We start from the raw sequence: 14,121 nt of genomic DNA, 5'->3' as shown, positions 1-14,121 counted from the left end.
ACTTCCCCCAGACCTATGGCTTATTAGATTCAGTGAGAGGATAAGCAAGGGAACAGAGGTACCCAAACACTACCAGTCTGGGACACAGAACAAAGGCCATGCACTAAGGGCCAGTGATCGATGGGACCAAAGAAATTCAGAAAGCAAAGACATCAGAACAGAAATGCCTACTGTACATTGGGAATCTTTTTTTTTTTTTTTTTTTGCATCTTATTTCTAAAGTTATATATCTAAACCTACAGTAATTATACATCTATGTACATTATTTGGAAGTTCTGTCCTACAGTACTTTTCGTACATGCTGTGTTTTATTACTGACTGCAAAAAGAAAAATAATTACATAAGGCATATATATGTACAGTGTTTTGTCTTTCCCTGACCCGGGTCCTATAACTGCAATGCCTGTAGGGGGCAGGCACGTCGCCCTGCAGATGGAATTTATTGGGATCTATAAAACCGAGGGTTATACGCTATGTCTCACTGCATGAGTAAATAGGCACCAGAGACCTAACTTGTCATATCCCAGGTGAGATCTCTGACACACTCTTTGAGTGATCTGCTATTGTACAAGACATGCAGGTAAGTAGCTTAAGTCCCTAGGAGTCGGATGCGTGGTTTTTCGGGAAGAGAGCAAGCTGGGGCCGCGAGGGAGGGCGCTTGGCACCTTCACCAAATCTGCGTCTGCCTCGTCCATCTGCAAAACCGAGAGAGGGCAGGTAGCTATTTTACACCTCGAAGACTCGCTTTCTGGCCATGTCAGAACTAAATGCAAATCCATACACAACCAAGGAAGAGAGACAAAAGAGAGAGAGAGCATGAGAGACGAGGAGGGGTTGTGCGGGGGGAGGGGAGGAGGAGCCGCCCGGCTAGGCGACTAGACTCTGGATTCGTTTTCTAGGTTTGCCACGTCACCATTCCTTTCCGTTTGCTCCTCGAGGTTCTTCTCCTCCTCTTCCGTCTCCGGGTCTGCGCGCTGGTTGAGTTTGCTGGACACGGACCAACTCAGGGGCAGCTCCGCCCGGCTGGCCAGCTCGGCCAGCTCTTTGGCACTGAGAGATGGGGTGCTGGTCTCGTAGGTCTCGTGGAAGCTGTTATAGTCGACCTCATAGAAGCCGTCTTCCAGCGTCAGGACAGGTGTGAAGCGGTAACCCCACAGGATCTCACTGGTGACGTAGGAGCTGCGAGCTTGGCACGTCATTCCTGCAAGGAAGGGGACGGACGGAGGCTTTAGTGAGTGCGGCCTTGCCCTGGGCAAGTGGGCCCAGCGGGCGGGCGGTGGTCGCGGCCCCGAGCTGCTCAGACTGCGGCCCGCACCGGGGCTCGGGGCTTAGGACCGAGAGTGCGATTCGTGCCGCAGACGGACGCTACTACCGGAGTGTGCGGTGGCGCTGCCGGGACTTGGCGGGGGGAGCGCCAGGGCGCCGTGGGAGCGTCCTGGCCCACAGCCAGCCACGCGCGCCCGCGCGGCCGTGCACACGCACGGGAAGCCACGTGCGCACAGGTGCACAGTCACGTGTGCTCGTGCCCTGTCCGCTTTTCGCGCCGGGAGACCCCGGAGGCCGCGCGTCTGGCCTCCCGTGGCTTTCAGGGCTTCGCCTGAGCCCTACGGAGACTTGAGCCTCCCGGCCATCGACTTAGGGTGAAGTTTGGCTTATGGAACTACACCCGGGAGGCCCTCCAGCCGAACGTCATGGATCAGCGTTACTCTCCTCCCATCGTGCCGTGCAGGCCCGGACTGCCGCCCGAGGTGACGTTGGAAGGGATGCCCCCCCCGCCCCCCTACTCTGTACTTGCCCCGGGCCCAGTGAGGATAGTTATTCAGACTGTGCAATAACCATAATACTTTCAAGGCTTGTCCCTTCTTCTTAAACATAAGCAACCTTTTCCTGGTTTGCACAGAAATGCCATCTGAGCGACTGCAGCCCAGGAGTCAGGAGCAGCTTTTTTTTTTTTTTTTTTTTTTAAACGTTTATTTATTTTTGAGAGACAGAGAGAGACAGAGCACGAGTGGGGAAGGAGCAGAGAGAGAGAGAGGGAGACACAGAATCCGAAGCGGGCTCCAGGCTCCCAGCTGTCAGCACACAGCCCGACGCGGGGCTCGAACCCATGAACCCTAAGATCGTGACCTGAGCCGAAGTAAGGCACTTAACCAACGGAGCCACCCAGGCACCCCAGGAGCAGCTTTTTTAAAAATATGGAACGACAGAATGGGGGAAACTCCACCCATCCTCAGGGATGACTTCTCCATTGGCTAGGCAGGTCCCTGGGCCTAGGGCCCACAACTGCTTTTTAGGGACCTATAAAAATTCTTTTAAAATCAGAACAAAACAAGGAACTTTTAGGTAGAAGAAAACGTTAAAATAGTCACCCTTACTCTAATAAGATTGTAAAATGTCATGTAATTAAAACTTAAAAAAAAAAAAATGAATAAGGGATCCTTCAAGGCCAAACTACCTGTGAGGCACAAAAGTTGTCCCGTGGTCAGTGTTCATTCATTCCAGGAAACAGCCAGTCAGTCCACATGTCGTGTATTGACACAGCCGATAAGGTGTATCAGGCAACTGCTTTGTGTGGAGTGCAGGTGGAGAGGGGAGAAGAGAATACGTGTGGGTGTTTCCACGGAGGATTCAGAGCTACACGATGATTTCAGAGCATGGCACTTGCTCCGTGCGACTAGAAGAAGAAACCGGGGTGCCAGGGACTTACGTGATTTACCCCGCTCAGCTGTCAGGGCCCGAGTCAGCGCTGCCCTCACTCCAGCCCTGGGTTCTTCTCCTTAATCCCCAAACCGAATCCTACCCTTTGGCAGTGTCTGTCTGGCTAACCCACAAAAGCCCCCTTTTATGCCTCTAACACAAGTACTGCGGGACTTCTAGATATGGAAAAGAAAAGGGCGCTGTCTTGCTTTTTATTTCCCGACCAGCGTTTCTCGTCCAAACTGCCAACTTTTCGTGTGTGTTCGGGTGTGACGGGGGAAGACAGATGATGGCAGGGACATATGGGCTCAGAATGAGGAGTACACAGGAAGTCAAGGGGAAAAGGTGATAAAATAACTTCAGTAACTTTTTTTTTTTTTTCCCATAAAGGAGGTACACGTTTATTGTGAAGTGATTAGAAGCCAGCGATGGTCAAATAACATAAAATCCGCCTAGGCTTTCCATTCTGGCGATATACGTAACCAAATGCAGTGAGGAATAAAATCTACCGTTACTAAAGTTAAAATCTAAATGGACCTTCACCATCTGTTGGAGCCGGCTGAAGAGAGAATCAGACACTTGGGATACAGGTATGAAGAAACAGCAGCGGGTGCCGCCAAGAGGATGTCACCAGGAAGGCCGGCGGGGGGAGGGGAGGAACCTCTGAAAACCTCCTCCCCCGTAAAAGCAATGAGAGCAGTGGCAAACACGGACCAAACAAACTCTTTTAGAGCTCTGTAAATGAATTCCAGGGGAGCTTCCTTAGGAACAAAATAGCTGAACTTTAGTAAGAACCCTGAACGGTGTGGAATTTTAACTCCCCCTGCTCAGCTCCACGAGCCTCAAAAACCAACAGCCCCAACTCGCGGTGAAAACCAGCAGCCTAACAGCCAGCGGAGGTCAGAACACAGGTGGAGCTCTTTCAAAGCCCCGTTCTCAGAACTGCCATTACTTCATGTGTCTGGCGGTTCCCTAGAAAACCCCGCTTGCACGGCTTGTCTCTGTGTGACCTGGCAGAGAGCTCGCCCAATGGAGGCAGCCTTTTACCTTGGGTCAGTTGTCAGAAACAGCCAGGCAGTTGTTTAATATTGCAGCTGCGTGGGGGGCAGTGATAACAGTTGGGGAGAACAACAAGCTAACCAAGAAACAAAAGGAAAAGCTGGAGAAAGATGTCCGTAAGGAACTGGGAAAAACTCTGACATATTCCTGAGAATCTAGAAGACCACATGCATGTTTAGGACTGTGCACGTGCCCAGGAAAGACCTGAGAAGGCCCTGAGCTCTTGTCTCTGGCTGACCTTGAGCCTCTGAGCAAGCAGGAAGTGAAGGTGAAGGCAAGGCTGTAAAGTTCCTACCTCAGTGTTGAAGGCCTGCCCCCCACCATGCACACAGCACTCCTTAGCAGAGACTGGAGACTTACTGATTCCAAGCATTTAAGGAAACCTTTGTCCAGTCATTAGCTGATTACAAAGCTAACTGAGCAAAGATTTCAGGGGGCTACATACAAAACTATACAGACTGCCTGAATCTCACGCTAAGTCACTAAACAAACAGCAACAGCAACAAAAAACCCTGGAGAGGAGGGAGAATCTGATTGTTAGGGTTGCCACATTATATTATTTAAAATGCTGGCTTTAAAGATTTATGAGACCTATGAAGAGAAAAGGAAGTATGGCCCATGTATAGGAAGAAAGCAGTCCATTGAAACCGTCCTAGAGGCTGGGACATTGGACTCACCTGACTCGCTATTGTAAATATGTGAAAAAAAACTAAAGGAAATTACGAGAATGATGTCTCACCAAATTGAAGATATCAATAAAGAAATACAAATCATATATAAAAAAACAAATATAAATTAAATTATATTAAATTCTAGAGTTGGAATGTATAATAGATGAATGAAAAATGCACTGGAGGTACTCAACAGCAGATTTGAACTGGCAGAAGAAAGAATCATGAGCTTGAAGACAGGTCAGTTGTGATTGTCTCCAGTCTGAGGGACAGAAAGAGAGAAGAAAGAAGAAAACTGAGCTAAGCCTCAAGAGGTGTGTGGGACACCGTCGATCGTATCATATGCGTAATGGAAATCTCAGAAGGAGAGTAGAGAGAGAAAGGGGGAGAAGAAATACTTGACACGATGGCTAAAAACATCTTAAATTTAATGGAAACCACTGGTCTACACTTACAAGAAGTTTATCAAACTCCAAGTAAGATTCACGCAAGAGATTCATACTCAGACACGTCAATAATCAAGCTGTTGAAACACAATGACAAAGAGAGAATCTTTTTTTATTAAATTTTTTTTTAACATTTATTTATTTTTGAGACAGACAGAGACAGAGCATGAACGGGGGAGGGTCAGAGAGAGGGAGACACAGAATCCGAAACAGGCTCCAGGCTCCGAGCCGTCAGCACAGAGCCCGATGCGGGGCTCAAACCCACGGACCGCGAGATCGTGACCTGAGCCGAAGTCGGCCGCTTAACCGACTGAGCCACCCAGGCGCCCTGACAAAGAGAGAATCTTAAGAGCAGCAGGATATAGACGCCGATCACACACAAGGGATCTACAACAATATCATCATCTGGTTTCTCGTCAGAAACCATGGAAGCCAGGAGGCAGTGAGAAGACACATTGCAAGCACTTAAAGACAAAGACTATATGTCAAGGATCCTACATCCAACAATTTTGTCTTTCACACAAGAAAGAGGAATTAAGACATTTCACGGTAAACAAAAACTGAACTGATTTCTGGCAGTCCTACTCCACGAGAGGTACTAAAGAGAGCCCTTCAGAATGAAATAAAAGGATATTAGATAGTAACTCAAATCGAGAAATAAACAGCATTGATCAAGGCAACTACACAGGCAAATATAAATGTTTTTCTGCAGTGTAATTTTTTGGTTACTCCATATATATGGCAATTACACTATTTCATTCAACGGAAATGCCACAGTTTACTTATTCAATAAAGCAAAATGATTCAAAGGTATGTGATGGGGTTATTTGTTGAGGGAAATGTAAATACCGACTTGGTTTGTGGAAACTGTGTACAGTTAGGAGCTGAATTGTTCCCTTAAAATTTCCTATGTTGATGTACTAACCCCCAGTATTTCAGACTGTGACTGTTTTTAAAGATAGGGTCTTTAAAGAGATAATTCCATTAAAATGAGATCATTAGGATGGGTTCTAATCTAATATGATCAGAGTCTTTGTAAGAGTGGATTAGGACATAGATATGTACAGAGGAAAGACCATGTGAAGACACAGGAAGAAGCTGGTCATTGGCATGACAAAGAGAGAGGCCTCCACAGCAACCAACCCTACCTTGATCTTGGACTTCCTGCCTCCAGAATTATGAGGCAATAAATTTATGTTATTTAAGCCTCCCAGTCTGTGTTACTTTGTTATGTACCTAGCAAACGAATAACTTATTGAATTCTATAGGGATAGTAAAATACCTTTTCAGAGTACCATTTTAATGAGATTGTTTAATTTTTGTAATAAAAAGGTGAATAGGTAAGATTTAAATGAATGCTCATGGATGCTTTTCCTTTTTTTATTCCTTTTGTGGTGTCCGAATTCATTTAAAAAGGGATAAAAAATAATATTAATGTACTTATCCAATAGTACAATATTAAAAAGAGTTTTTAGTGTAAATTGATAATTTTCCTTTTTTGCAGAAAGATTCTTATTCTACACATTGCCAATGGTTCTAATCCATTCTTTAAAGATGTGATTTTCATTGAATTTGAAGAAGTAACAAAATACAACCAACTGGGTTAACATTGTAAGAAAGAGCTGCCAAGGTTACATCAGTGCATATGTATGTTGTGTTATTTTCCATATCAAGAAGACAATCGTGGAGTCCCCTGCATTAGGTGTTTAGTGAGTAAACATCTCTCTGGAAAAAGAGATGCTTCTTTTGGTGAAGAGCGAAACGTGAAAAAGCTGATCTCCAGTTCTGATCGCACTCCACTCTCCGGGCGTACTGACTCTCCCGCCCTTGGCATTTGTGCTTTTATGCCTGTGTTCATCTCTTTGCTGTATCTTGAATATCCTTCTCCCAATGGGATCCCGCTCATCTTTCAAGAGCTAATTTATCATTTTCTTTCTGGAGCACTCTGTGACTGACCAGTCCCTGGCTGAAACTATAGAGCCCAGGGTGCCATAACACTCCAGTGATACCCTCTCATGGTCCTTATCCCACTGTTTGCAGTTGCCTCTAAGTGTCCGTTTCCCTTGTTGAATTGGGATCACACTGGGGCTGGTAGGTCTTGTTTATTTCCATGTTCCTAGCATTTAGCACAGCGCTTCAACATTGTAGTTTCCCAAACACTACTCGTTGTCAAGTCAAAAGACTTGACTTAGGAAAACTATAGAGAAGCATTTTAATTAACATTGTTGGTTGGTAATGTCTCAGATCCGTTATTCAGGAAAAAGATGGCTTGTGAGTCCTTTTTTTAAAATTTAAATTCGAGGGGTGCCCGGGTGGCTCAGTCAGTTGAGCATTTGACTTCGGCTCAGGTCATGATCTCATGGTTCATGGGTTCGAGCCCCACATTGGGCTCTGCGCTGACAGCTCAGAGCCTGGAGCCTGCTTCAGATTCTGTGTCTCCTTCTGTCTCTGCCCCTCCTCCACTCACACTCTCTCTGTCTCAAATATAATAAATAAACATCAGAAACATAAAAAAAAATTAAATTCAAGTTAGTTAACATGCAGTGTAGTCTTGGCTTCAGGAGTAGAATCCAGTGATCCATCACTGACATATGACACCCGGTGCTCATCTTGAAGAGTGTCCTTTTTAATGCCCACGCCCCACTTAACCCCTCCCCCCACCCAACTCCTCTCCAGCAGCCCTCGGTTTGTTCTCTGTATTTAAGAGTCTCTTGTGGTTTGTCTCCCTCTGTTTTTATCTTCTTTTTCCTTCCTTTCCCTGTGTTCTCTGTTGAGATTCAAAGGGGCACACGCACCCCCATGTTTATAGCAGCACCATCAACGACAGCCAAATGATAGAAAGAGCCTAAATGTCCATCAACAGATGAATGGGTAAAGAAGATGTGGTATATATATACAATGGAATGCTACTCATTGATGAAAAAGAATGAAATCTTTCCATTTGCAACAATGTGGATAGAGCTAGAGGGTATTATGCTAAGTGAAATAAGTCAGTCGGAGAAAGACAAGTATCATATGATTTCATTCATGTGTGGAATTTGGCTTGAGTCCTTAGGAAGGAAAGTGGGAGGTTTCTGTTTCCAGTGTTATCCCGGACTATCTATGAAGGACCTATGGCTAAAATATAAACTAGGTGCTGGAAAATTACAAAATCCATATATATTTTTTAACGTTTATTTATTTTTGAGACAGAGAGAGAGAGCATGAACGGGAGGGTCAGAGAAAGAGGGAGACACAGAATCTGAAACAGGCTCCAGGCTCTGAGCTGTCAGCACAGAGCCCGACGCGGGGCTCGAACCCACGGACCGCGAGATCATGACCTGAGCCGAAGTCGGACGCTTAACTGACTGAGCCACCCAGGCGCCCCCAAAATCCATATTTTTAATAAAAAATAAGTTCAATTAAAAAACTAAGGGATAGGACTTCTGGTTCTGGTGAAGACAGAATTAAGTACAGCTTTTCTCTCCTGCTGATTACAAACAACTAACTTCTCTAGACAAAATCTTCAGCCTAAAGACTCCAGAAAGTCTAACACTAGCGGGAAGATGGGAAAAGGGTACCAAACGTGAAGATCAACTTGTTTGGGGGTAAATTTCTTGCTTTTCCTTTTTCTTTTCTTCCTTTTTCATCATCTGGCTTTAACCAGATGAGAGTGTTCCCAGCATAGAGCTCGGCAGCAGGTGCTGACAACAAAATCTCGGGGAGAAACCTTGTCCTTCTGACCACAGCACTGGGACAAGGTGCCCCTCTGAGCCAGAGGATGAGAGTGGGGGGGGGGTCCCCGCTAGGTTTGTCCTCTCCTCACCCAGCCCTCAGTGTTGCCCCATCGGGAACTTCTCTGTGTGCTGTATGTCACAGGCACTGAAAGCCTGGAGAAAATCTGGCCAGAGGATGGGAAAAGGGGACTGTGGACAAAGAGTTTGTGGTTGTGTTTTTCTCATTTCTCACTGCTTTACCCTGACAGTGACCCGAGTCTGTGAGACCATGCAGGGCACAAGTGGCTAGAATTCAGAGAAAAATCCTGTCTTTCTAGACAGAAGATCGAGCAGCGGGTGTCTGGGAGCTGAAAACGGTGGGGAATCCTACAGAGGATGGAACTGGGGAAGAGAATCCTGTGAATGAATTCCGTGCATGAGTTGATACAAGTCTGGAGCTTTGCATGCACAGGACAGAAAACAAAAAAGAAAAGATGAATTTTAAAAATGACCACGTCTTTCATAATATACCATCACATTTCTAAATAGCTTCTGTCAAACAAGAAACCCTACTGAAATTCAATAATATTGGAACTGAATGATATCAAAAGTCTAAATGTCATAATTATAGGATACATGGAAAGCGAGAAAAATGTATAGGTCTAAATGCTTCTGTTAGAAAAGAAGAAAGTCTGGGGCGCCTGGGTGGCTCAGTCAGTTAAACGTCCGACTTCGGCTCACGATCTCGCTGCTTGTGGGTTCAAGCCCCATGTCAGGCTGTGTGCTGGCAGCTCGGAGCGTGCAGCCTGTTTTGGATTCTGTGTGTCCCTTTCTCTCTGTCCCTCCCCGTCTTGTGCTCACTCTCTCACTCTCTCTCAAAAATAAATAAACATAAAAAAAAAATCTTTAAAAAAAAGAAAAGAAAGAAAATCCGAAAATTAACGTGCAGAGTATCCATCTTAAGAAAGTAGGAGAGACCAACAGGGCATACAGAAGTTGAATCACTATGTTGCACACCCGGAACGGTGTGTGTCAGCCCTGCTCAGTGGAAAAAAAATTAGCAGCAGCAACAACAACAACAACAACAACAGGATGAACCCATGGCAAATAGGCAATAAAGGTCAGTGTGTAAATTACTAAAATAGACAGCAAACGAAAAATAGGATGGATAAAGGCAAGAATTGGTTGTTTGAAAAGTCTAATAAAATAGATACACATCTGGTAAGCTTGGTCCAAAGTACATCCCTGGGGAATCTGTCCTCGCAGTCTCAAAAGAAATGAGGGGACATTGAGTGGTGCAGATTGTCACTGCAAGACGGCATGAGGCAAAGTGGGACTCGGGGAGGAAGAGGTCTTCTGGAGTGTTCTCAGGTCCAGGCATGCCTTCGACTTTATGCTGGGGGAGGCTGCTTGGTTTTCGTAGCAGCGTGGTATGGTCTAAGTTATTTCCCCAAAGCCCCAAGCCGTGCGCGCGCACGTGTGTGTGTGTGTGTGTGTGTGTGTGTGTGTATCTTTTAAATATTATTTCATTTCATAATTTCATAATTTCTCCTCTGAGAACTTCTCTGTTTGGATCTCTGGTTAATCTTCCAAGAGTTTAACCTGCAGGGAAGTGATTAGAACTAGCTCCTCTTTTTGGTGGCCATTTTGTTCTTTGAGTAAGACTATGTAAGAGCAAGGATGGGGGTGGGGGGCGTGTACTGGCGGCGGGCGCAAAGCCCAGTCCATCTAGAAGCCAGGAAACCTAACTGCGGCACCGCTAAGGAATCTGTCATAGCGGCTGAGCAGGCAGAGGGTCAGGCCTGCAAGACGAGGATTTAACAGGCAAAGCTCTATTTTTAGATTCACAGCAGCAAATTATGATGGGAAATGTTTTGAGCAGAATACCAATATGATGAAAGCCATCCTCAAGAGAGAGCCCGCTGGATAAAGCCAGAGGGATTCACTCTGTAGACAGATAATACATCAAACCCGCCTGGAGAATACGATTCCAATAAAATGAAATGGATATAAACCGCCATCACCACTTTGAATACTGTAAAATTAACCAATATGGATCATCAGTATTCAGAGACAAAGAACTGACTGTAGGGGCTTTGCCTTCTTATTTCAAATGCTGGGCTAAACGATGTGATGTTTCTCTTTACTCCTCGCTATTCTCGGTAAGGACCGCACTGAATTAGCACAGTAATGAAGTGTTCCGCACTTATGTTTATAAGTGTTTGTGTGGGAGAAGAACGTTGGTGATTTACAAAGCGCGATGTCAAAAAGAAACAGTATAGTGTAATCTCTGCCATAGCATGATAATAACTTTCATTCAGTAGGTTCAGCCAACTGCTGATTATTTAAATAACAGAGCCCTGCCTTCCACTCAGGTTACAAGGCCCTTCCATAAACAGTTGTACTTATTCTGTTACCCAAATATTGGGGGGCCACTGAGGTTCACCTGCAGCCATGCAAAAATAAATGGAGATGTGCATTTTCTTAATGTCTAAAAAAAAAAAAAAGACATTCTATGTGCGTACTCCTAACTGTGCTCTCGCCACAGTAGTTGACAAAATTAACGAGTTGAGTTTTGAGTTAAATACGAAATGTTATTGATTGTTTATTTTCTGCCAGGCACAAAACACTTCGTGTGCATCAACCGTCTAGTCCTCTCAGCAGCCTTCTTACAGGGAGGCTGTTATGATTTCTACCTTCATATGGTCAAACTAAAGCAAAGAAAGTTTAAGTACCTTTCCTGGATAACACAGTTTATGGACTGAATTGTGCGCCCCTAAAATTCACATGTTGAATGGGACTGTATTTGGAAACAGCACGTTAGGGAGGTAATTGAGGTTAAACCAAGTCCTAAGGGTGGGGCCCTAATTCAATAGGATTGGTGTCTTTGTAAGAGGAAGAGATACCAGAGAACTTTCTCTCCTGCATGTACACACGAAAAAGGCCATGTTGGGATGCCATGAGAAGGAGGCCATCTACAAGCCAGCCAGGAAGAAAGACCCTCTTAAGACTTCCTCCTTTTACTGTATAAAACTCACTTTCCTTTCAAAGTCATCAGAGTCTTCTGGAAGGAAGGAGGATGATGGTAACAGACTCTTTCATAAGATCTGACTAAAGCACCTTTAAAAAAAAACAACCCACAGGTGCTATTTGTCCTTTTGACAGTATCAACCACAAACCTGTAAGGGAAAATTAAAAATTTCTTTGCAGAGTATCTGGGTGGCTCAGTCGGTTGAGCATCTGACTTTGGGTCAGGTCGTGATCTCATGGTTCATGAGTTCGAGCCCCTGGTCGGGCTCTCTGCTGACAGCTTGGGGCCTGCCTGGAGGCTGCTTTGGATTCTGTGTCTCCCTCTCTCTCTGCCCCTCCCCGACTCGCGCTCTGTCTCTCTGTCTCTCTGTCTCTGTCTCTCTCTCAAAAATAAATTAACATTGAAAAATTAAGAAAAAAATTCTTTGCACTTCTTTTCAATCTTGGAATATTCCACCGAGGTAGTGTAATCAAGGTCCTGTGTTCAAACGTCGCTCGAATTTGTTCTTTTTTCTATGTGGCCTGTCATCTATTTCATGTCTAGTTAGGTTCATTTGCTTCTACATGTATTTCCTTTTAGGATTTGCTTTTGTGATCCTTTTAAGAAAACTGTAAATCATTTAAATGAGGTGCATCTGGTCAGTGGCCCAGGGCCTGGCCCAGAGCGTGTGCTATGACTGTGCTGTGCGCGTGTGTTAGTGTGTACGAACAGGCGTTTTTGTGCTTGTGTGAGCTTCCCTCGTGTGTGTGCAAGTGTGTGTGTTCTCGAGTGTGTATGCAGGAGCGTGTGCGGACGGTGTGGAGGTGCTGGCAGGCCGTGGGGAGAGGCACACGGCAGCTTCTAATCCAGGAGCCTGGTGGACACTTGGACCCTCGCAGCGAGAGCACGTGATACCCCAAAGACCTTGTGGGGAGAGCAAGGAGGCAGGATGTACTTAGGTCGCACCCCCTCACCGATGCCAAAATGATGTAGAACCCACCCCAATTCAGATGCCTCTTATGGTTCAAGAGGGGAACTTCCTGAGTGACAGTTTAGATCTGAATGAACCACATGGAAAGCTGGAAGTGACCAAGTTACCTTTAATTGGCAAATGTAAGCTTTTATTTCTACCAGGAAACAGGAAGCTTAAGAGCAGTGTAGTTAATTTCAGTCACAGGGAAACAAAGTCAATTCTATTTCTACTTATCTGAGCGTGGAGTCTATAAATTATAATCTCTCCTTGGACACAGTTTTTAAAAAGTTGGCTTAAAATTCTAAGCGCTTATCCTTCCCAAATAAAACAAACAATGACACGTATAATTAAAATGACTTCATCTTGGAGCGAAAAAGCAGAGTCCGTGATCCTGAGAGTGCCCTCCAGAGAGTTTATGAAGCTCACGTGGTTCTGTTACTCTTTGCATAGTTGAACATAAACATCTTATTTCAGCTGACTTTAAGATTCTAGTAAAAAACCCAGGCCTTTACGTTTTGAGTTTGATAATTAGAACAATATAGAGTCGGTCGGGGGAAAACTCAGTTTTAGTAAGAGACTTAGGAACTTAAAAAAATTTTTTTTTTAACGTTTACTTATTTTTGAGAGAGACAGAGAGACAGAACATGAGCAGGGGAGGGGCAGAGAGAGAGAGAGGGAGACCCAGCATTGGAAGCAGGGTCCAGGCTCCGAGCCGTCGGCACAGAGCCCGACATGGGGCTCGAACTCACGAACCGCCAGATCACGACCTGAGCCGAAGTTGGACGCTTAACCGATTGAGCCACCCAGGCGCCCCTCGGAACTTTTTTTTTTAAGTTAATTTATTTTGAGAGAGAGAATGCGAGTGGGGAAGGGGCAGAGAGAGAGGGAGAGGGAGAACCCCAAGCAGGCCCCACGCTCAGTGCGGAGCCCGAAGTGGGGCTTGATCCCGTGACTGTGAGATTACGACCTGACCTGAGCTGTAATCGAGAGTTGGATGGTTAACTGACTGAGCCACCCAGGCTCCCTGAGACTTAGGATCTTTTTGTTGGGTAAAGGGCGTCCAGATGGGCCATTTTGATGGATCTCTGGGCCCTTGTCCGGCACATTAATTCACTAGTGCTAAAGGTAAGTTTGTGTTGCTGGAAAGATTAAAACTCATACGAGCCACTGACTACATTCTTGCCGGGGCAACTGAGACTTAACACTAATTGGGGCAAATCCTGGCCGATGATCTCATCCTACTTACCGGTGCTTCCAAAACCAAAACCTCAGGTAGAGCCGCTTCGGCCACAGGCGACCAGGTCTGGTCTGTTAGGTCCTCTAAGACCGAACAGGTCCTCTAAGGACGCAGGCTGTTAGGTCCTCTAAGGACGCAGTGGTCCTGCAGCTCTTGTGACCTGCAAGCTCACTGGACCGGCTCTGCTGCTGACCCTGCTGGCCATGTCCTCCTTCTGAGTCCCCCTGGCCTCCCAGTCCTCTCTCTGGGCTCCGAGGTCCTCTGTCTACATTCTCTCCTTGGATGATCTCGTTCGCTCATGTGACTTTACGAGCTGCCGACTCTCTAACCTCCA

At 45.6% G+C, this 14,121-nt stretch overlaps 1 protein-coding gene across 1 annotated transcript in view; it reads right to left on the bottom strand.

Moving 5' to 3' along the window:
• Window positions 1-311: 311 nt before the first annotated feature.
• The window catches only part of KCNJ6 (potassium inwardly rectifying channel subfamily J member 6), a 71,429-nt gene continuing 57,619 nt past the window's right edge, over window positions 312-14,121 (bottom strand). Inside the window, exons 3-4 of the mRNA XM_042903073.1 lie at window positions 913-1,200; window positions 312-694 (exon numbers count right to left, since the gene is read on the bottom strand). Coding sequence (XP_042759007.1) covers window positions 597-694; window positions 913-1,200 — 386 coding nt within the window. The 3' untranslated portion in view covers window positions 312-596. The remainder of the gene's footprint in view (window positions 695-912; window positions 1,201-14,121) is intronic.

This window comes from Panthera leo, chromosome C2 (genome assembly GCF_018350215.1).
Source record: "Panthera leo isolate Ple1 chromosome C2, P.leo_Ple1_pat1.1, whole genome shotgun sequence".
In the NCBI taxonomy this organism is placed as follows: Eukaryota; Metazoa; Chordata; class Mammalia; order Carnivora; family Felidae; genus Panthera; species Panthera leo.
Note: the sequence above shows the minus strand (reverse complement) of the source record. Positions and strands in the feature narration are given on the sequence as shown.